The sequence below is a fragment of the Hemitrygon akajei genome, chromosome 16 (genome assembly GCF_048418815.1).
Source record: "Hemitrygon akajei chromosome 16, sHemAka1.3, whole genome shotgun sequence".
Taxonomy (NCBI): Eukaryota; Metazoa; Chordata; class Chondrichthyes; order Myliobatiformes; family Dasyatidae; genus Hemitrygon; species Hemitrygon akajei.
In genome coordinates this window covers 54,253,548-54,274,894 of record NC_133139.1, presented here as the reverse complement: position 1 = coordinate 54,274,894, position 21,347 = coordinate 54,253,548, and the positions used below count along the sequence as shown (strand labels likewise).

The 21,347-nt window shown below is 41.6% G+C and overlaps 1 protein-coding gene across 1 annotated transcript in view; it reads right to left on the bottom strand.

Annotated features, from left to right (window-relative positions):
• The window catches only part of tax1bp3 (Tax1 (human T-cell leukemia virus type I) binding protein 3), a 65,622-nt gene extending 44,822 nt beyond the window's left edge, over positions 1 to 20,800 (bottom strand). Inside the window, exons 1-2 of the mRNA XM_073068912.1 lie at positions 20,654 to 20,800; positions 6,187 to 6,306 (exon numbers count right to left, since the gene is read on the bottom strand). Of these exons, the coding sequence (XP_072925013.1) occupies positions 6,187 to 6,306; positions 20,654 to 20,692 (159 nt within the window). The 5' untranslated portion in view covers positions 20,693 to 20,800. The remainder of the gene's footprint in view (positions 1 to 6,186; positions 6,307 to 20,653) is intronic.
• Positions 20,801 to 21,347: the final 547 nt, after the last annotated feature.

Genomic DNA, 21,347 nt, shown 5'->3' with positions numbered 1-21,347 from the left:
CAAATGGAACACAGCTTATTACTTACATCACACACAAAATGCTGGTGGAACACAGCAGGCCAGGCAGCATCTATAAGGAGAAGCACTGTTGATGTTTCGGGTCGAGACCATTCGTCAGGGTTAGTCCTGACGAAGGGTCTCGACCCAAAACATCAACAGTGCTTCTCCTTATAGATGCTGCCTGGCCTGCTGCGTTCCACCAGCATTTTGTGTGTGTTGCTTGAATTTCCAGCATCTGCAGATTTCCTCATGTTATTACTTACATTCTCGACTGAAAATCAATTAATGAAAACCAGAAGTGAATTTTATATACACAGTGATAAATCGGGCAAATTATTAGCCAACCAATTGAAAACTGCCTCGGTTAAATATCAAATTATTAAGATTCATAAACAGAATGATGATTTGACAGTTAATCATGACGAGATAAACAAATCTTTTCAAGAATTTTATACCTCTCCGTATCACACTGAATTTCCTCATGATCCCAGTACCATGCATGATTTTTTAGGGAAATTTAATTTTCCGAAACTATCACCTGAAGAACGTTTAACATTAGAAACTCCTATTACAGATGCAGAAATAAAAGCTGTCATTTCCTCAATGAGTTCTGGAAATGCACCAGGTCCAGATTGGTATAGAGTTGAATTTTTCAAGTTTTTTTTTCTTCTACTCTTTCTCCTTGGTTAGGTAGGGTTTTTGAAGAAGCAATTAGATTAGATAAATTACCACAATCATTTTATAGAGCTTCTATCTCTTTAATTTTAAAAAAAAGACAAAGATCCTACTGATTGTGCATCCTATAGACCAATATCCCTGTTGAATGTAGATTCTAAGATCTTTTCCAAGATATTGGCAACTAGGTAAGAGAAGGTATTACCTCAAATTATCTCTGAGGATGATACTGGATTTATCAAAAACCGTTATTCATCTTTTACCATCAGGAAGTTAATGAATATTGTTTATACCCCTTCACGTAGTACTCCAGAATGTGTCATTTCATTAGATGCTGAGAAAGCATTTGATAGAGTTGAATGGGTATATTTATTTACTGGGCTTGAGAAATTTAATTTTAGTCCGATATTTATATCTTGGATTAAATTGATATATCACACCCCAGTAGCCTCAGTCCTTACTAATAATCAAAGATCTCCCTTTTTTCGCCTATTTCGGGGTACTAGGCAAGGTTGTCCTCTTAGTCCATTACTATTTGATACTGCCCTTTAGCAATTGCTATTTGAGAATCACCTAATATTCTTGGTATTACTCGTGGGATGGAGATACATAAATTATCACAATATGTGGACGACTTGTTATTAAACATTTCTAATCCTGAGAAATCCATTCCCGTAGTTATATCCTTGTTGGCTCATTTTAGTAATTTTTCTGGTTACAAATGGAACCTTAATAAGAGCGAACTGTTTCCCCTAAATATGCAGGTTCCAATTTATGGAAGTTTAACTTTTAGATTGGTTACCGATCACTTTATATATTTAGGGGTTAAAATTACAAAAAAGCATAAGGATTTATTTAAGGCTAATTTCTTATCTTTAATCGATCAGATTAAACATTTGTTCACTAAATGGTCACCATTGTCTCTGTCACTGATAGGTCGGATCAATGCTATTAAGATGATTATTTTACCTAAATTTTTATATATATTTCAAGCAGTACCAATTTTTATTCCGAAATCCTTTTTTGATAATGTTGATTCTAAAATTTCTTCATATACATGGCAAAATAAAAATTCTAGGTTAGGTAAAATATATTTACAGAAGTCTAAAAAGGAGGGTGGTCTGGCACTGCCGAATATTAGATTTTATTATTGGGCAATTAATATCTGCTATTTGAAATTTTGGCTATGGGACTTGGATATAACTTCAAGTCCTCATTGGGTAAATCTCGAATGTAAATCTGTACAAGGGTTTTCATTGGTTCTATTTTAGGGACTTCACTTCCCTTTGCTTTTTCTAAATTGCATAAACAAATGGATAATCCAATAGTTTAATACACTTTACCAATATGGTTTCAATTTCGGAAATTCGTTGGGTTGAATCAATTTATTCTAGCAATTCCTATTATATCTAATTTCTTTTTTCATCCCTCTATTATGGACCAAGCCTATTTAGCTTGGAAAACTAAAGGTATATTACCATTTTCCGATTTATTTTTGGATAATTGTTTCATGTCAATTATCCAATTATCTAATAAATATAATTTGGCCTAGATCCCACTTCTTTAGATATTTACAGATTAGAAACTTTTTAAACACTGTGCTTCCGACCTTCCCGAATCTGGATTCTATGGGTACTTTGGAAAAAAAATTTAGATTTAAATCCTTTTCAGAAAGGTGTAATAGCAACTGTTTACAATATAATTATGAAAATATGTTCAGATGTATCTTATAAAATTAGAATGATTGGGAAAGGGAATTTAAGTTTACTTTACCTATTGAAAAATGGGAAAAAATTCTTCAATTAGTTAATTCATCCTCTATATGTTCCAAACATTCGTTGATACAGTTTAAAGTTGTGCACAGGGCCCATATATCCTAGGATAAATTAGTTCCTTACTATTCTCATATAAATCCTATGTGACTTTTTTTTCTGGTTTTATACATGTAGAGAGGATTGGAGTTGATGACACTTATGGTTCTTTTTCTTTTTTTTTTAGATATTATAAACAGCCCATGTTTCTTTTTCTTTTTTTAGTTAGGATAGATTAGATTTTTGGGATATATATTTTTTTCTGTTTTTTTTTCTTTTTTCTTATTGTCATTCCAATTTTCTTTGCTTTGTGTACATCATATTTCTATTATGTGTGATTTTGGGAGACTTAATTCCCCTGTACCAACTGTTATTTTCAATATGTTGATATTAATAAAAAGATTGAAAAAAAGAAGCCGTGGTACATATTCTTATCAACGACATAGATAGAAAAAGGGAGGAGGTCATGAAAAAAGAATACAGGGAGTTAGGAAGGAAGTTGAGAAGCAGCATCTCAAGGTTGGTAATCTCGGGATTGATATGTGAGCCATGCGACAGTAAGAATAGCATACAGAATAAGGTGGATGAATTCGTGGCATAATTGGAAATTGGTTGGTATGATGCTGTGGGCACCACTGAGTCATGGCTGAAGGAAAGGTGGGAGCTTAAAATCAAACGATAGGCGGTGGTGTGGCTCTGTTGGTAAGAGATGGAATTCCATATTTAGAAAGAGATGACATGGGATAAGAGAATGTTGACTCTTTGTGGGTGGAGTTAAGAAACTGCAAGGATAAAAAATCCACTATGGAAATCATATATAGACCTCCAAATAGTAGCCAGGATGTATGACTGAGATTACAAAGGGAGCTCTAAAAGGCATATAAAAGGCATTACACAATTGTAATGGGGGACTTGAATATGCAAGGGGATTGGGAAAATGAAGTTGGTGTTAGATCGTAAGAGAGGGAATTTGTTAAATGTGTACAAGATTTTTTTTTAAGTGCAGCTTGTGCTTGAGCTTACAAAGGGAAAGGCCATCTTAGATGTTGTGTAATAACCCAGATCTAATTAGAGAGCTCAACATAAAGGAACCCTTAGCAGGCAGTGATCATAATATGATTGAATTCATACTGCAATTTGAGAGGGAGAAACACAAGTCACATGTATCACAATTGAATAAAACGAATTGCAGAGGCATGAGAGAGGAACTTGCCCAGGTGGATTGGAGGAGGATACCAACGGGGATGATGGCAGAGCAGGGATAGCTGAAGGTTCTGGGAGTAGTTCACAAGGAACAGGATAGACATATCCCACAGAAGTAGTAGTTCTCAAATGGCAAACCATGACTGACAAGGGAAATTAAGGACTGCTTAAAAGCATAGAAAAGAGCAATAAAGGTAGTAAAAATGAGTGGGAAGTTGGATGATTGGGACGCTTTTAAAATCCAACAAAAGGTAACTAAATAAGCTATAAGGGAAAAGATGAAATGTGAGGGCAAACTAACCATTAATATAAAGCAGGACACCAAAAGTTTTCACAGATAATAAAAGGGAGGTGAGAGTTGATATTGGACCACTGGAAAATGATGCTGGTGACGTAGTAATGGGGGATAAAGAAACTGCAGATGAACTTAATAGGTACTTTGCATCTGCCTTCACTGTGGAAGACACTAGTAGTGCGCCAGAGGTCCAGGAGTGTCGGGGAGCAGGAGTGAGTGCCATTGCTATTACAAAGGAAAAAGTGCTAGGCAAACTGGAAGGTCTTAAGGTGGATAAGTCACCTAGACCAGATGGACTACATCCCAGAATCCTGAGACAGGTGCTGAAGAGATAACGGATGCATTGGTCATGATCTTTCAAGAATCATTTGATTCTGGCAAGGTCCCAGAGGACTAGAAGATTGCAAATGTAATTCCACTCTTTAAAAAGGAGGAAGGGAAAAGTAAGGAAATTATAGGTCAGTCAGCCTAACCTCAGTGATTGGGAAAGTGTTGGAGTCCATTATTAAGAATGAGGTTTCAGGGTACTTGGAGATTAATGATAAAATAAGTCAAAGTCAGCATGGTTTCTTCGAAGGGAAATCTTGCTTGACAAATCTGTTCAAGTTCTTTAAGGAAGTAAGAAGCTGAGTGGACCAAGGAGAGGCAGAGGATGTCACTTACTTGAATTTTCAGAAGGCATTTGATAAGGTGTAACACATGAAGCTGCTTAACAAGATAAAATCCTGTGGTGTTACAGGAAAGATACTGGCATATATAGAGGAATGGCTGACAGTCTGGAGGCAGCGAGTGGGAATAAAAGGGGTCTCTTCTGGTTGGCTGCGATGACTAGTGGTGTTCCTCAGGGGTCAGTATTGGCACTGCTACATTTCACATTGCTTGTCAGTGATTTGGATAATAGAATTGATGGCTTTGTGGCAAAAGTTGCTGATGATACGAAGATAAGTGGAGGGGTAGGTAGTGCTGAGGAAGCAATGTGATTGCAGCAGGACTCGGAAGAATGGGCAAAAAAGTAGTAGATGGAATACGGTGTTGGGAAATGCATGATGATGCATTTTGGTAAAAGGAACAATAGTGCAGACTATTATCTAAATGGAGAGAAGGTTCAAACGTCAGAGGTGCAGAGGGGCTTAGGGAATAGACTATTAAAACAAGGAGATAATGCTGTGGCTTTACAAGACACTAGTCAGGCCATACTTGGATTCTTGTCAACAGTTTTGGGCCCCATATCCCCGTGTTGTCACAAAGGATGTGTTGTCACCAGAGAGAGTCCAGAGGAGGCTCACAAGGATGATTCCGGGAATGGTTTAAAATATGAGGAGTGTTTGGCAACTCTGGGCTTGTACTTACTGGAATTTAGAAGAATGTGTAGGGATCTCATTGAAACCTACCAAATGTTGAAAGGACTAGGTAGAGTGGATGTGGAGAGGATATTCCCTCTGGTATGGGTATCCAGAACTAGAGGGCACAGCCTCAAAATTGAGGGGGAGACCTTTTACAACAGAGATAAGGAGTAACTTTTTTTTAGCCAGAGTAGTGAATCTCTGGAATGCTCTGCTGCAGACCGTGGTAGCGGCCAAGTCCATGGGTATATTTAAGGAATACGGGATCAGCCACGATGGAATGGCGAAGCAGAGTCAATGAGCTGAATGGCACAATTCTGCTCATGTGTCTTAAGGATCCCCTCTTGTTAGACTGTTTGTGGTAACTTATTTTTTTTTATTCTTTCTACTCCTAATATTTATATCTATGCACTTAGCCATTGCTGTCCTTGGAAAAAAGGTGCCCACTGTCCACTCATTCTATGCCTCTCATTATCTTATACACCTCTACCTCATTTAATACGAACTCGGGGGGCAAAAAGCACAGAGCAGTATTCATGTGAAATAAGTTGCCCAAGAAAATGGTTGGGGCAGGTACAATAACAACTTTTAAAAGACAATTAATTGAGCAGATACAGGGATAAGAAAGGTTTAGAAGGTTATGTGAAAACATCGGCAAATGGGACTAGTCTGTGTGGAAATTGTGGCATGGGGACCCGTTTTCATGCTAAATGACTCCATGATACATTTGAACATTAGTGGCATAAAGTGTTGAGGTGAAGATAGATATATCTTGAGAGAGAGGGGGTAGAGGGATGGGGGGGGAGGGAGAGAGACAGTTTGATAGAGCCATTTTTTCCCTGGTATGACACTTTCGTACCTTGTCTGTTTTATCTTCCGAGTAGGGGTTTTGTGTAGGATCCTGGTCAATTCCACCTCCAATACTGAATCCCAGGATTAGGTTATCACCATGGTGTAATTTATGGATTTCAATACGTTGCTGAAAAAAAAGAAGAAGACCTGGAAATATGTGGCGAATCAACTCTAAACATGGATACAGTAACTCTATCTCCAAGTGCACAATTAATTAAAAAGAGCTCAGCCTTCTTGCAACAACTCAGCAGAACCCTAAATGTTTCTCCCTCCATGCCTAGCTATCCATTTATACTATCCTTGTCAACAGTCTTCTACCATGCAAAATTAATCAATTCCATCAGCTTCCTTTCTTCACAATATTGTTTTAAAAAAATCCACTCAATGTTTCAGTGATCTCTAGGGAGAGCACAAGGGTATAAATAGGGTAAATACAAGCAGGCTTTTTTCCACTGAGGTTTCCTGAGATTAGGTCATGGGTGAAAGATGAAATATTTAAGGGGTACCTGAAGGGGAACACCTTCACTCACAGGGTGGCCATTGTGGGAAGAGCTGCCAATGGAAAGGTTGGATGCTGATTCAATTTCAACATTTAAAAGAAATTTGTACAAGTACATGGATGGGAGAGGTGTGGAGGGCTATAGCCCAGGTGTGGGTCAATGGGTCAAGGCAGAATAACAGTTCAGCATGCACTAAATGGTCTGAACTGTTCTGAAATGCTCTCTGACTCTATGACCCAATTAGTACAGTTACAAAAGAATACTTCTTCATAAATTTTCAAACACAGAACCATCAGTTTTCTTGTAGGCCATGTGCCTGTAAGTGACACTAGCAGTTAGATGCAAGTTTCAACTATAGTTTACATAATACAACAGTCTCTGAGTCACTTCTCCTTCTGAAAATTTCTAATCCTCATTAGGTGCAAGGCAAGTGCCAGACAATGCAAATAAAGGCTGGAGCTGTTAAAGAACTGCGTGTTTTGTTGGCTGCTGTTTCTTTTATATAAATTATGTCACAATACCCAGAGATTAATTTTCTTGCAGGCTTTCACAGTAAATACAAAGAAACAATAGAATCAATGAAAAACTACATACAAGGCAAACAAACAAAGGCGCAGAAGACAACAAACTTTTCAAATACCATATATTCTCAGGTATAAGCCGACCCGGAGTATAAGCCAACCCCCCATTTTCAAGGTTAAAAAAGTGACTTTTTCATGTTACCTTTGTATAAGCTGACCCCTTTTGTTGAAGTTTTTGATTTAACCGGAAAAGATCACAAGATCTCACATGCCCTCAGCTTTGCTGGATCCTGACCCTGGAAATTTTGTGAACTAGTACCTGCTAAGCAAACAGGCTTACACATTGTAGAGCATTATAGGCAAATTCTTAACAAATAAATCAGGGAGAGAAATTTTGGATTAGGTTTCCAATGGAAAAGAATCCTCTGAAATGTAACCCTCGTGAAACCATTTAGCGCCCATCATAATCTAGTTAAAACATAACACAGGATGGTAGGATCAGTACGTGTACTCATTATTGAGTTTGCGACCACCATGTACAAAAGATTAAAACAAATGTAATATGATGCTGGCTTCAAGCTGAAGGTTGTTGATTTTGCTAAAGGAATGAATAATTCTGCAGCTGTTAAGAAGTTTAGTGTAAACGAGAGAGAGTGAGAGAGTGGAGAAAGGCAGAGGACACACTGAGGGAAATGTCAAAGACGAAATGTGCAAACCGCAGGAAAACATGCCGGTGGCCAGAGCTGGAAGAAAAAGTTTTAGAGTGGGTGAATCACCAGCGATCGTCTGGATACACTGTTACCAGAGAAATGATTCGAGTTCAAGCGTTGAACTGGGACGAAAAACACCGTGAGGTCAGCAAAAAATTCAAAGCTACACGAAGTTGGTGCACCTGATTTATGAATAGACGTGATCTTGTGTTGAGACAAAAAACAAAGATTACTTAGAAAATTCCCACAGGGTGTTGTTTACATTCAAGAACGCTGCTGGATGGACGAAGCGGGTTGCATGAATTGGGTTAAAGAGGTGTGGCGTCAACGTCACAAAGGTGTCAGGAAGGAAAAGTCGTTACTTGTCTGGGACGTGTTCAAAGTGCACTTGTCAGGTGAGACAAAAGCAGCATTGAAAGCTGAAAATACACACATTGCAGTCATCCCCGGTGGTTTGATGTACATGCTTCAGCCACTAGATGCGAGTTTAAACAAACCAAAGAATTCATGTGTCGACAGTAGAACCAATTTGACTCAAAAACAGCCAATAAATACAACCTGTCTTCCGTGTATTCATTTTTCCAAAGTTGGCACCCTCTGTATAAGCCGACCCCCTAATTTTAGGACCAAAATTTAGGGCCAAATTCTCGGCTTATACACCAGAATTTACGGTAGAAAATATAAATAAATAAATAGATAGATAGATATCAAGAACAGATGAAAATAGTGGGGAGTTTGTTTACAATTTCAGATGATAATATAGTTTCATCCGATATAAAGATCATAAGAGATAGGAGCAGAATTGGGCCACCATTCCATCAGGCTAATTCATTATCCCTCTCAACCCCATTCTACAGCCTTCTCCCTATAACATTTGATGCCCTGACTAATCAAGAACTTATCAACCTCTGCTTTAAATATACAGAGTGATGTAGCCTCCACAACTGTCCGTGGCAATGAATTCCACAGATTCACTACCCTCTGACTAAAGAGATTCCTTTCATCTCTAACCCAAATGACTGATCCTCTATTCTGAAGCTATGCCATCTGCTCCAAGACTCACCCACTGTAGAAAACACCCTCTCCACATCCACTATGTCTAGGCCTTTCAATATTCAATAGGGTTCAATGAGATCCCCCATCATTCTTCTAACCTCCAGTGAGTACAGGCTCAGAGCCATCAAATGCTGCTCATGCTTTAACCCATTCATTACTGGATTCATTTTCATGAACCTCCTCTGAACCCTTTCCAGTGCCAATACATCTTTTCTTAGATAAGGGGCCCAAAATTGCTCACAATGCTGCAAGTGCGGTCTGACCAATGTCTTACAAAGCCTTAGCAATACATCCTTCCTTTTGCATTCTAGTCCTCTTGAAATGAACGTTAGCCTTACCGCCACATCAGCCGGCAAATTAACCTTTAGAGAACCTTGGACAAGGGCTCCCAAGTCCCTTTTCACCTCTGATTTTATAATTTGCTTCCATTTAGAAAATAACCTACGCCTTTATTCCTTCTACCGAAGTGCATGACCACACACTTCCCTACACTATATTCCATCTGCCACTTCTTTGCCCATTCTCCCAATCTGCCCAAGACCTTCTACAGGCCCCCTGTTTCTTCAACACTGCCTGCCCCTCCACCCATCTTTGTAACGTGTGCAAACTTTGTTACAAAGTCAAAGTTCAAAGCTCTTTATGAAAGTATGCATACTTTATACAGCTTGAGATCCTTCTCCTTATAGGCAGCCACAAAACAATCAAATAGAATATATTAAAACAAAAGAACACAGCTGAAACACCCAATGTGCGAAACTGAAGGTCACAATAGTGAGGACACAGTCAGGCAGATTCAGAAGCCTATTAGTTACAGGCCACAGCCTCTGTTCCGTACAAGACGAGAAACTGTAGAGCAATGAGCTGAAGTTCAGTGCAGAAATGAGTAAATCTCACAGAGCAGAGAGGTGAACCAGCTCGTCCCTCACTTCCAGCCCCAACACGCTGACCTCTTCAATCTGGCTCAAATCAACCAAACCTCTGGTCATTCCTTGCTTGCAGACTCGGGCCCAAGCTGTGCCGCCTCAATTCAGCCCATGGCCAATCTTTCCAATTCAACTTAGCACTTAAATTGATCAAACCTTAGATCTTTCCTCGCTCTGGGGTCTGCCTCAACTCCAACACATTGCATTGCCCCCCAGCCTGCTCAGCAATGGCCATGCATTGGCTCATTCCCTGCTCTCCAGCCCAGACCTCACCACCTCAATTCAGCCTGTACAGGCCGCACTGCAACCGCACTGCACCTCTGAAATAGTTCACACCGCAAAAATATCAGGTTGTAAAAGCGGTTCAAAAGCTCAACACAGATGGGGAAGTTACTGGCTATTGTTTGCAGTGACCATTTACCAGAAAGTGTGATTTATAAGGTGTTTATAAATTTAGCTGTTATAAGTTTAGCTGTTGCTTTTCTTTTTTTTTTGCCGCCAGCAAGTAGTCGCTGAGCTTCACCAGTGCCATCTTAAAATGGAAGATTCTCAATTCCATCATCCAAACAGCTGACATATAATGTGAACAGCAGCCCCAATACCGAACCCTGCGGAACACCACAACATAGGCAGCCAACCAGAATGGCTGCCTTGATTCCAACTCTTTGCCTCCTGCCAATCAGCCAATGCTTCCTCCATTTAGTATCTTTCCTGCAATTGCATGGGCTCCGATCTTGTTAAATAGCGTCATGTGCGGCGCTTAGTAAAAGAGCTTCTGAAAGTCCAAGTACACAACATCCACCCACTCTCCTCTGCCTGTTATTTCTTCAAAGAATTGCAAAAGATTTGTCAGGCAAGATTTTCTCTTGAATAAACCGTTTACTGTGGCCTATTTTATCATGTGCCTCCAAGTATACTGAGACCTCATCCTTAACAATTGACTGTGGAATTGAATTTAGGAGCCGAGAGGTAATGTTGCAGCTTTGTCCAGGACCCTGGTCAGACCCCACTTGGAGTACTGTGCTCAGTTCTGATCACCTCATTACAGAAAGGATGTGGAAGCCATAGAAAGGGTGCAGAGGAGATTTACAAGGATATTGCCTGGATGGGGGAGCATGCCTTATGAAATCAGGCTGAGTGAACTCCGCCTTTTCTCCTTGGAGCGACGGAGGATGAGAGGTGACCTGATAGAGGTGTATAAGATGATGAGAGGCATTGATCATATGGATAGTCAGAGGCTTTTTCCCAGGGCTGAAATGGTTGCCACAAAGAGGACACAGGTTTAAGGTGCTGCGGAGTAGGTACAGTGATATCAGCGGTAAGTTTTTTTACTCAGAGAGTATTGAGTGCGTGGAATGGGCTGCCAGCAACGGTGGTGGAGGCAGATATGACAGGGTCTTTTAAGAGACTTTTGGATAGGTACATAGAGCTTAGAAAAATAGAGGGCTATAGGTAAACCATGTCATTTCTAAGGTAGGGACATGTTCGGCACTGTAGGTTTTCTATGTTTTTTTTTTAAACATCTTCCCAACCACTGAGGTCAGACTAACTGGCCTATAGTTTCCCTTCTTCTGCTTCTCTCCCTTCTTGAAGAGTGGAGTAACATCTGCAATTTTTCCAGTGTTCCAGAACCATTCCAGAATCTTGTGTTTCTTGAAAGATCATTATTAATGCCTCCACAGTCTCTTCAGCCACCTCTTTCAGAACCCTGGAGTGTAGTGTATCTGGTCTAGGTGACTTATCCATCTTCAGACCTTTCAGCTTCATAAGCATTCACTTCTGTCTCCTGATAATCTAAAAGAGGGGTAGGCAACCTAAGGCCCGCGAAGGTATCTGTACTGGCCCGCGAGCAAATATTGGGATACTATGCTTATCCGGCCGCAAACGATTTTTCCTTACTCTGAGTGTTTCATGCGACCAACACTGGTGGACATGCATGGTGCCTTGTTACACTGGCCCCAGGTTCCGTTTTGTTCCAAACCAAACACTGGTATATATGAATGACAGAAAGGCAAACTACTTTACTAATATGTATTAGATACTCTCCGTGCACACTCAGGTTTTCAGATGGGATCCTTCAAATTTGTAAACAGAAACAGCATCACTGTGTTTTAACAAGAAATCCATGCTAAATATCCAGATATTTACATGTGCTACGATACTTGCTGAATAACTCATGTCTGGAAATAAAATCAAAGAAAAAAATTCCAATGGCAATGAATGCAAAATACAGGAAGGTAGACACTGAGTGCCGAAATTTCCAAGACACTTGGACACTAGATTACTTCTTCATCGAGCAAGCTGGGAAACCAGTTTGTCTCATTTGCCTAGAAAATGTTGCTGTGAAGAAGTGGCAGGTATCAGGTGACATTACAAGACCTGCCATAGTGGAAATTTTAACAAGTTTACTGGGCAAGCAAGGAAAGATGAAGTTGAGCGAATTAAGGCCAGTTTTGGAAAACAAACGTCGTTTTTTGCCAAGAAATGCAGTGAAAATGAAGGAAATACCCGTGCCAGCTCTGAAGTCTCAAAACATATTGCGGAAAATGTGAAGCCTTTTACAGATGGAGAGTTTGTCAAAGACTATTTACTGGCAGTGGTGGATATTGTTTGTCCTGAAAAGAAATTGTTATTTGCATCTATCAGCCTGTCAGCAAGAATGATCACATGTCGAGCTGAAGAAATGTCAGCAGACATTATAAGTTGTTTAAGGGATGCCTGCAACGAATTGTAATTTTTTTCAATTGCGCTTGATGAGAGCACAGACTTGAGAGACTCTGCTCAACTTGCAGTGTTTGTGCGAGAAGTGACCTCAACTTTTCAAATTTTTGAAGAGTTTATTCAATTAATTCCTATGAAGGACACTGTTACTGGATTACTAATTGGCATCCTTGGTTAAGCACAAATGATTTTCTAGCATGCGTTATTCATTAATTTGAGGCAAAACATAACTAGATGTATTTACATAGATAATTCCCATATTTCAAGTTTTTTATGGTATTTATCCGCTCATTAATATGCGATCTGGCCCACAGAGGCAAAAAGGTTACCGACCTCTGATCTAGAATTTCCAGTACAGGCAGTCCCCAGGTTACGTACGAGTTCCGTTCCTGAGTCCGTCTTTAAGTCGGATTTGTACGTAAGTTGGAACAAGTATATCTGGTATTATTTAGCATCAGTTAGTCAAACATTTGTCTTAGTATATAGTATATATTTTACTTTTCTATGCATATAAAACATTTAAGAAACATTTGTATTCCAATAAATAAACCACTGCGTTGCTTAGTAATAATTGTAGCTTTCATCGGGGCAGGGCCTTTCACATGCTCCATTATTCTCACTTTATCCGTTATCCTTTAAAATTGTTCCAATCCTTGACCGACTGTAGCCTAACGATTTTCCAATGACTGATGGCATTTCACCTCTTTCCAAACGCTTTACTATTTCCAAATGCTTTACTATTTCCACTTTATTTTCAATCGCGATCACTTCCCGTCAATGGAACAGAAACACTGCGGGCGGCAGCTCCCAAGCTCTGCTGGCTCCCGAGGTCTGCTGGGTCCTAAGGACCAGCGCACTTAGACAGGTTAAATGGGACAAGTGGGGGCTGTGCTGGGTTTAGGTATTTGATCCTCCACAATATTCCGCGTGAGAATTTAAAACTGGAGGTGGCAGTGCTCAACATCAACCCGGCACAGATGGTACGGGAGTCACTGGAACAACATCAACCCGGTAGGGATGATATGGGAGTTACTGGATCGTCATCAATCCGGCACGGGAGCAGTCTGTCACTAGATCGAACTCAGAAACTTCCATTCTCCAGCCCGGCGCTGATCTCACTGCGCCACCAGCTGACCGGAATGGGGGGGGGGGGGGGGGGGGGGGGGGAGGGGTGAATCGTGCTAAGAAAAATTTAAGCCAAATACAAAGTTAAACACTCAACACAGTGTTAACGGAACGATTTAAAATGGCAGACTGCACCGCGATCTGACTTAAAATGGCAGACGGCATTTTCCTTCCTCGGTTCACAAGTACAAGTTGTCCTTAAGTTGGACATTCATAACTCGGGGACTACCTGTATATTGCTACTGTCCACAGTGAAGATGGATACAAAATACTTATTTAGTTCATCCCACATTTCCTGTTGCCTTCTGTTGTTTTTGTAAAGCTTCCCAATCCTCTTAATTTCTCACTAATTTTTGTTCCACTTTTGCTTTTACATTGTCTTTGACTTCCCTTGTCAGCCAGTGTTCCCTCATCCTCTCTTTGGGATGTATCTATTCCGTGCCTTCCGAATTGCCCCAGAAACTCCAGCCTACGCTGTTTTGCCATCATCCCTGATAACGACCCTTCCAATACTCAGTGCACAAGACCCCTTTCCCCCTTTCGACTTCGGTCATTGATTCCAATGTGCACCACAACTTCTGGTTGCTCACTCTCCCTCTTCAGAATCTTCTTCAACTGCTCTAAGACATCCTAGACCATAGCACCTGAGACAACACACCACTCTGGCTTCTCTTTCTCAGCCACAGAATCTCCTGCCCTAACTATCAAGTCACCCATCACTCTTGCTCCACCTTACTTTACCCTTCCCTGCTGATTCCCAGAGCCAGTCACAATGCCACAGGCCTAGCTGCTGCTGTGCCCTGACAGATTGACCCTCCCAGCAGTTTCCAAAGGGGTATGCTTGTTGCTGAGGGAAACAGCTACAGGGAAAACCCTACATTGACTGCTTACTCCTCCTGGTAGTTACTCATCTACTTTCTGATGCATGCACTCTGTGCGACCATCTCAATCCAAAAATCCATCTATGAAGTTTTAAGCCTCCCAGCTGGTCCAGAATGTATCCAGCTCCAACTCCAGTTCCTTGACCTAATCAGTCAGGAGCTGAAGCTGGGTGAACTTCCTGCAAATGCAGTCATCAGAGAGACTGTTAGGTATCCTGAAATCCCACATCTCACAGGAGCAGCTTTCCATTGCCTGAACTACCATCCTGCCTACACTTGTTATGCCTCTAACTCATTGAACTTAAGTTCTAGCCTGAAATGAATCATGGAACTTCCTGGTTAATGTAGGGAAGTCCAGGAGATATTTTGAGTACTAGATAATAATACTGATAATTCTCAAATATTAGAAATTTTATGAAAAAATTAGTTTAAAAATAACTGCCAGAGGAAGTGGTGAATTCAAATTCATTTGCAACAATTAAGAGAAGTTTGGATGATACGTGAGGGTTATGAAAGGTGGTTCCAAGTGTGGGTTGATAGTACTAGACAGAATAACAGTTCAGCACAGACTAGATAGGCCAAAGGGCCTGTTTCTGTGCTGTAGTGCTCTATCCATGATTTTTACCATTATCTCTGGAAAAAATGTACAACATCAGAGCAGACTCAATGGGCCAAATGGCCTAATTCTGCTCCTATGTCTTATGGTCTTATTTTGCTTCAGTCAATTTAAAGCTCTTCTGACTTCTACTTCAGCATTTTTTTAAATTTCACACCCTGTATTAAGATATGTTCACCATTAACTTCAACTCCAAAGTGATGTTGACAACATAGAAGCAAAAGAACATAGCAATAGATGACACTCTCAGAACAAAAGTAGACAGGTGACAACAAACAATCTGCTGTAGGAACCCATTAAATTAAGCAGCATCCATGGGGTGAAAAGAAACTGTCAACAATTCAGTTGGAAACCCAGCAGATTGTTGCTCCAGAATCCAGTCTTCAGTAAAACACAGATAACATTACTGGGTTCTTCCACTGAGCTACATATAATTTAATCAAAATCTGAAGTTTAAAGGCCAGCAACACACACAAAATGCTGGTGGAATGCAGCAGGCCAGGCAGCATCTATAGGGAGAAGCACTGTCGACGTTTTGGGACGAGACCCTTTGAAGGCCAGCACTGGGATTAGTGAAGATGTACAAAGTTCCAAATGAATTTGTTATAGAAGTAGGTACATGTTACCATATACCATCTTGAGATTCATTTTCTTGCAAGTATTAACAGGAAGACTTGTTTTTTTTTGTTCAGACTAGAGAATATGCCAGGCAGGATGTTGGAATGCTCCTCTTGCAGGATGTGGGAAGTCTCCGGTCTCCCTGACAACGATACCTGCAAAAAATGCATCCAGCTGCAGCTCCTAATAAACCGCGTTAGGGAACTGGAGCAGGAGCTGGATGACCTCTGGATCATTCAGGAGACTGAGCAGTTTACTGAGACTGAGTAGCTTCCAGGAGGTAGTTACACCTAAGGAACAGGGCACAGGTAATTGGGTTACCGACAGGCGAGGGAAGGGGAAAGGGCAGGCAGTGCAGGGTTCCCCTGTGCCATTCCCCTCTAGAACAGGTATACCGATTTGGATTCTTTTGGGGGGGGATGGCTTACCTGAGACAAGCTGCGGCAGCCGGATCTCTGGCACTGAGTCTGGTTGTGCAGTGCAGAAGGGAGGGAGGAAGAAGAGGAGAGCGGTAGTGATAGGGGACTCCACAGTCAGGGGTACAGACAGGAGATTCTGTGTTCGTGACAGAGACTCCCGGATGGTTTGTTGCCTCCCGGGTGCCAGGGTCAGGGATGTCTCTGATCGCATGCACAGCATTCTAAAGTGGGAGGGTGATCAGCCAGATGTCATGGTACACACTGGTACCAATGACATAGGTAGAAAGAATCAGGAGGTCCTGAAGAGTGAGTACAGAGAGCTTGGTAGGAAGTTGAAAAACAGGACCTCAAGGGTAGTAATCTCCAGATTGTTGCCTGTGCCACGTACCAGTGAGGGTAAGAGTAGGATGCTCTGGCAGATGAACATGTGGCTGAGAAGCTGGTGTAGGGGGCAGGGTTCCAGATTGCTAGATCATTGGGACCTCTTCTGGGGCAGGTGGGACCTGTACAAGAGAGACGGGTTACACCTGAACTACAAGGGGACCAATATACTTGCAGGGAGGTTTGCTAGTGTTATTGGGGAGGGTTTAAACTACATTTGCAGGGGATGGGAACCAGAGTGCCAGAGTAGATAGTGGAACAGGGGTAAAAATAAACGATGTTAGTAGTTCATGCAAAGTCACAAATAGTAAGGTTGTGTGTGGTGGTAACAATCTTCAGAGGTGTGTATATTTCAATGCAAGGAGTATTGTGGGAAAGGCAGTTGAGTTGAGGGCGTAGATTGACACGTGGAATTATGACATCATAACCATTACTGAAACTTGGCTACAGGAGGGGCAAGACTGGCAGCTCAATGTTCCAGGGTTCCAATGTTTCAGATGTGATAGAGGCAGAGGGATGAAGAGTGGGAGGGGGGGGTGGCTTTGCTAGTCAGGGAAAATATTACAGCAGTGCTTTGGCAGGACAGATTAGAGGGCTTGTCTACTGAGGCCATATGGGTGGAGCTGAGAAACAGGAAAGGTATGACCACATTAATAGGGTTGTATTATAGACCACCCAATAGTCAGCAAGAATTGGAGGAGCAAATCTGCAGAGAGATAGCAGACAACTGCAGGAAACAGAAAGTTGTGATTGTAGGGGATTTTAATTTTCCAACATTGATTGGGACTCCCATACTGTTAAAAGTCTAGATGGGTTAGAGTTTGTGAAATGTGTTCAGGAAAGTTTTCTAAATCAATATATGTACCATCTAGGGAAGATGCAATATTAGATCTCCTATTAGGAAATGAGTTAGGGCAGGTGACGGAAGTGTGTGTAGGGGAACATTTTGGTTCCAGTGATCATAACGTCATTAGTTTCAACTTGATCATGGATAAAGATAGATCTGGTCCTCGGGTTGAAGTACTAAACTGGAAAAAGGCCAAATTTGAAGAAATGAGAAAGGATCTAAAAAGCGTAGATTGGGACAGGTTGTTCTCTGGCAAGGATGTGATTGGTAAGTGGGAGGTCTTCAAAGGAGAAATTTTGAGAGTGCAGAGTTTGTATGTTCCTGTCAGGATTAAAGGCAAAGTGAATAAGGATAAGGAACCTTGGTTCTCTAGGGATATTGGAATTCTGATAAAGAAGAAGAGAGAGATGTATGACATGTATAGGAAACAGGGAGCAAATAAGGTACTTGAGGAGTATAAAAAGAGTAAGAAAATACTTAAGAAAGAAATCAGGAGGGCTAAAAGGAGACATGAGGTAGCTTTGGCAGTCAAGGTGAAGGATAATCCAAAGAGCTTCTACAGGTATGTTAAGAGCTAAAGGATAGTAAGGGATAAAATTGGTCCTCTTGAAGATCAGAGTGGTCGACTATGTATGGAACCAAAAGAAATGGGAGAGATATTAAACGGGTTTTTTGCATCTGTATTTACTAAGGAAACTGGAATGGAGTCTATGGAAACAGGGCCAACAAGTAGGGAGGTCATGGAACATACAGATTAAAGAGGAGGAGGTGCTTGCTGTCTTGAGGCAAATCAGAGTAGATAAATCCCCAGGACCTGACAGGGTATTCCCTCGGACCTTGAGGGAGACTAGTGTTGAAGTTGCAGGGGCCCTGGCAGAAATACTAAAAATGTCGATATCCACGGGTCAGGTGCTGGAGGATTGTAGTTCCGTTGTTTTAAAAAGGCTCAAAAAGTAAGCCGGGAAATTATAGGCTGGTAAGTTTGACATTAGCAGTAGGTAAATTATTGGAAGGAATACTAAGAGATAGGATCTACAAGTATTTGGATAGACAGGGACTTAGTAGAAACAGTCAGCATGGCTTTGTGTGTGGTAGGTCATGTTTAACTAATCTATCAGAGTTTTTCGAGGAAGTTACCAGGAAAGTGGGTGAAGGGAAGGCAGTGAATGTTGTATACATGGACTTCAGTAAGGCCTTTGACAAGGTCCCGCATGGGAGGTTGGAAGATTCAGTTGCCAGGTATACATAGTGAGGTAGTAAACTGGATTAGACATTGGCTCAATGGAAGAAGCCAGAGAGTGGTCGTGGAGGATTGCTACTCTGAGTGGAGGCCTGTGACTGGTGGTGTGCCACAGGGATCAGTGCTGGGTCCATTGTTATTTGTCATCTATATCAATGATCTGGATGATAATGTGGCAAATTGGATCAGCAAATTTGCTGATGATACAAAAATTGGAGGTGTAGTGGACAGTGAGGAAGGTTTTCAAAGCCTGCAGAGGGATTTGGACCAGCTGGAGGAACGGGCTGAAAGATGGCAGATGGAGTTTAATGCGGACAAGTGTGAGGTATTGCACTTCGGAAGGTCAAATCAAGGTAGAACATACAAGGTAAATGGTAGGACACTGAGGAATGCAGTAGAACAGAGGGATCTGGGGGTACAGATACATTAATTCCCTAAAAGTGGTGTCACAAGTAGATAGAGTCGTAAAGAGAGCTTTTGGTACATTGGCCTTTATAAATCAAAGTATTGAGTATAAGAGTTGGAATGTTTTGGTGAGGTTGTATAAGGCATTGGTGAGAACGAATTTGGAGTATTGTGTGCAGTTTTGGTCACCTAATTACAGGAAGGATATTAATAAGGTTGAAAGAGTGCAGAGAAGGTTTACAAAGATGTTGCCAGGACTTGAGAAACTGAGTTACAGAGAAAGGTTGAATAGGTTAGGGCTTTATTCCCTGGAGTGTAGGAGAATGAGGGGTGATTTGATAGAGGTGTATAAAATTATGATGGGTATAGATAGAGTGAATGCAAGCAGGCTTTTTCCACTGAGACCGGGGGGGGGGGGGGGGGGGGGGGGGAGGAAAACAGAGGTCATGGGTTAAGGGTGAAGGGGGAAAAGTTTAAAGGGAACATGGGGGGGCTTCTTCATGCAGAGAGTGGTGGCAGTGTGGAATGAGCTGCCAGATGAAGTGGTGAATGCGGGTTCACTTTTGTCATTTAAGAAAAACTTGGACAAGATGAGAGGGGTTTAGAGGGATATGGCCCAGGTGCAGGTCAGTGGGACTAGGCAGAAAAATGGTTCGGCACAGCAAGAAGGGCCAAAAGGTCTGCTTCTGTGCTGTCATGTTCTATGGCTCTTTGGAAGAAAATGAAATATAGAATTTTATGAAAAACTAGACACAAAGACTGACAAAAACAATATGCAAAAGACAAACTACAAATAAAAATAACAGAGCATGAGTTGTAAAAATCCACATAGATATGATATGCCAAAGAACTGGTTTCTGTATTATATAACATTAATACAAAAACCTCACACAGGCACTGACTGATCAGTGCAGATGTGAAAGCTCAGCGACTATGATCAACCTACAGTCAGTACTTTACAAAGTGCTCAGATGAACTATTAAGTAATTCTTTTGAAATGTGCTTGCTGCACCTCTTCAATATCACTTCAAGAATCCCCCGCCCCACCCCCCCCCCCCCCCCCCCAAGGAAGTGCATCGATTTCGACCTTATCCAGGACAGCAGATTCACAGCAGTCAGACAACAGTGTGGAATTCAATTCATGCAGAGGCAAGCACCTATGCATTCCAGGAGTGGGGCCGAATATGACTGTTCAGGCAACACACTCAAAATGCTGGTTGAATGCCGAGACCCTTCGTCAGGACTGACTCTGATAGTAAGAGATGACTGTTCTGCACGCAGTACAGGAAACATCAGGACTTTTGAAACTGATTTACAACAGCTTGCAAACATTATATGTAATCATTGCAGAAACAGCCTCCCCGACAATGTCACCCTAAAACAACAGACTGATAACAAGAAACAGCGACTGAGGGCACAAGGAGGAAAGGACGAGCAGACAAAGGCTGGAGGCTCGGGTACCGGGCGCTACCCCGAGCGAAGCCACGGGCCGACCAACCACATTCACTCACCACAATAGCAGTGACCGGCTGCCCGGCCACGAATGACATCCTGAGACCGACCGGTTGCTGAGACAACGCCTGCCGTCTACAAGCCGCGGCTCAGGGTCGCTGCCCAGCCCTGACGTCACCCTTTCGGCAACTTCCGGTAAGACGGTGGCTCGCTTTGTTGCGGCATCTTCTACGGGGCCAACCTAAGCTCTTATTTTTGTGACGATTACAAGATACTGCTGGACATTAAGAATTCGAAGTACTGCAGGGCTACCTCATCAGCGAGTTGTTCGTTGTCGGAGGAGCTGGACTTCGTGCTGCCTGCTACAGAGTGGCGTCGGCGTCAAAATTCAAAGTACATATGTGTTCGAAAGTTCATTTATTATCAAAGTATGCAGTATTCAACTCTTCTCCAAATAACCACAAAACAGAAAACCATAGAAATCGTTTAAAAAGAAACATTAACTGCTCCCACAATAAAATCGTAACACGATCATCAATCGCCAAACCGTCCCTCTCCCAGAATAAAACACAAGAACATCGATCCCCAAACTCCCCTCCCTGCATAAAAAACTAACGCAACACGAATATCAACTCACAAAAAAAGGAACTGGTGAAAATACAGAGTATAAAAACCATAAGACTGGAAAAAGTCCACAGTACAATCCATAAATGCAGAACCTCAGTAACATCCTCTGGCCGCATCCAGGAGGAA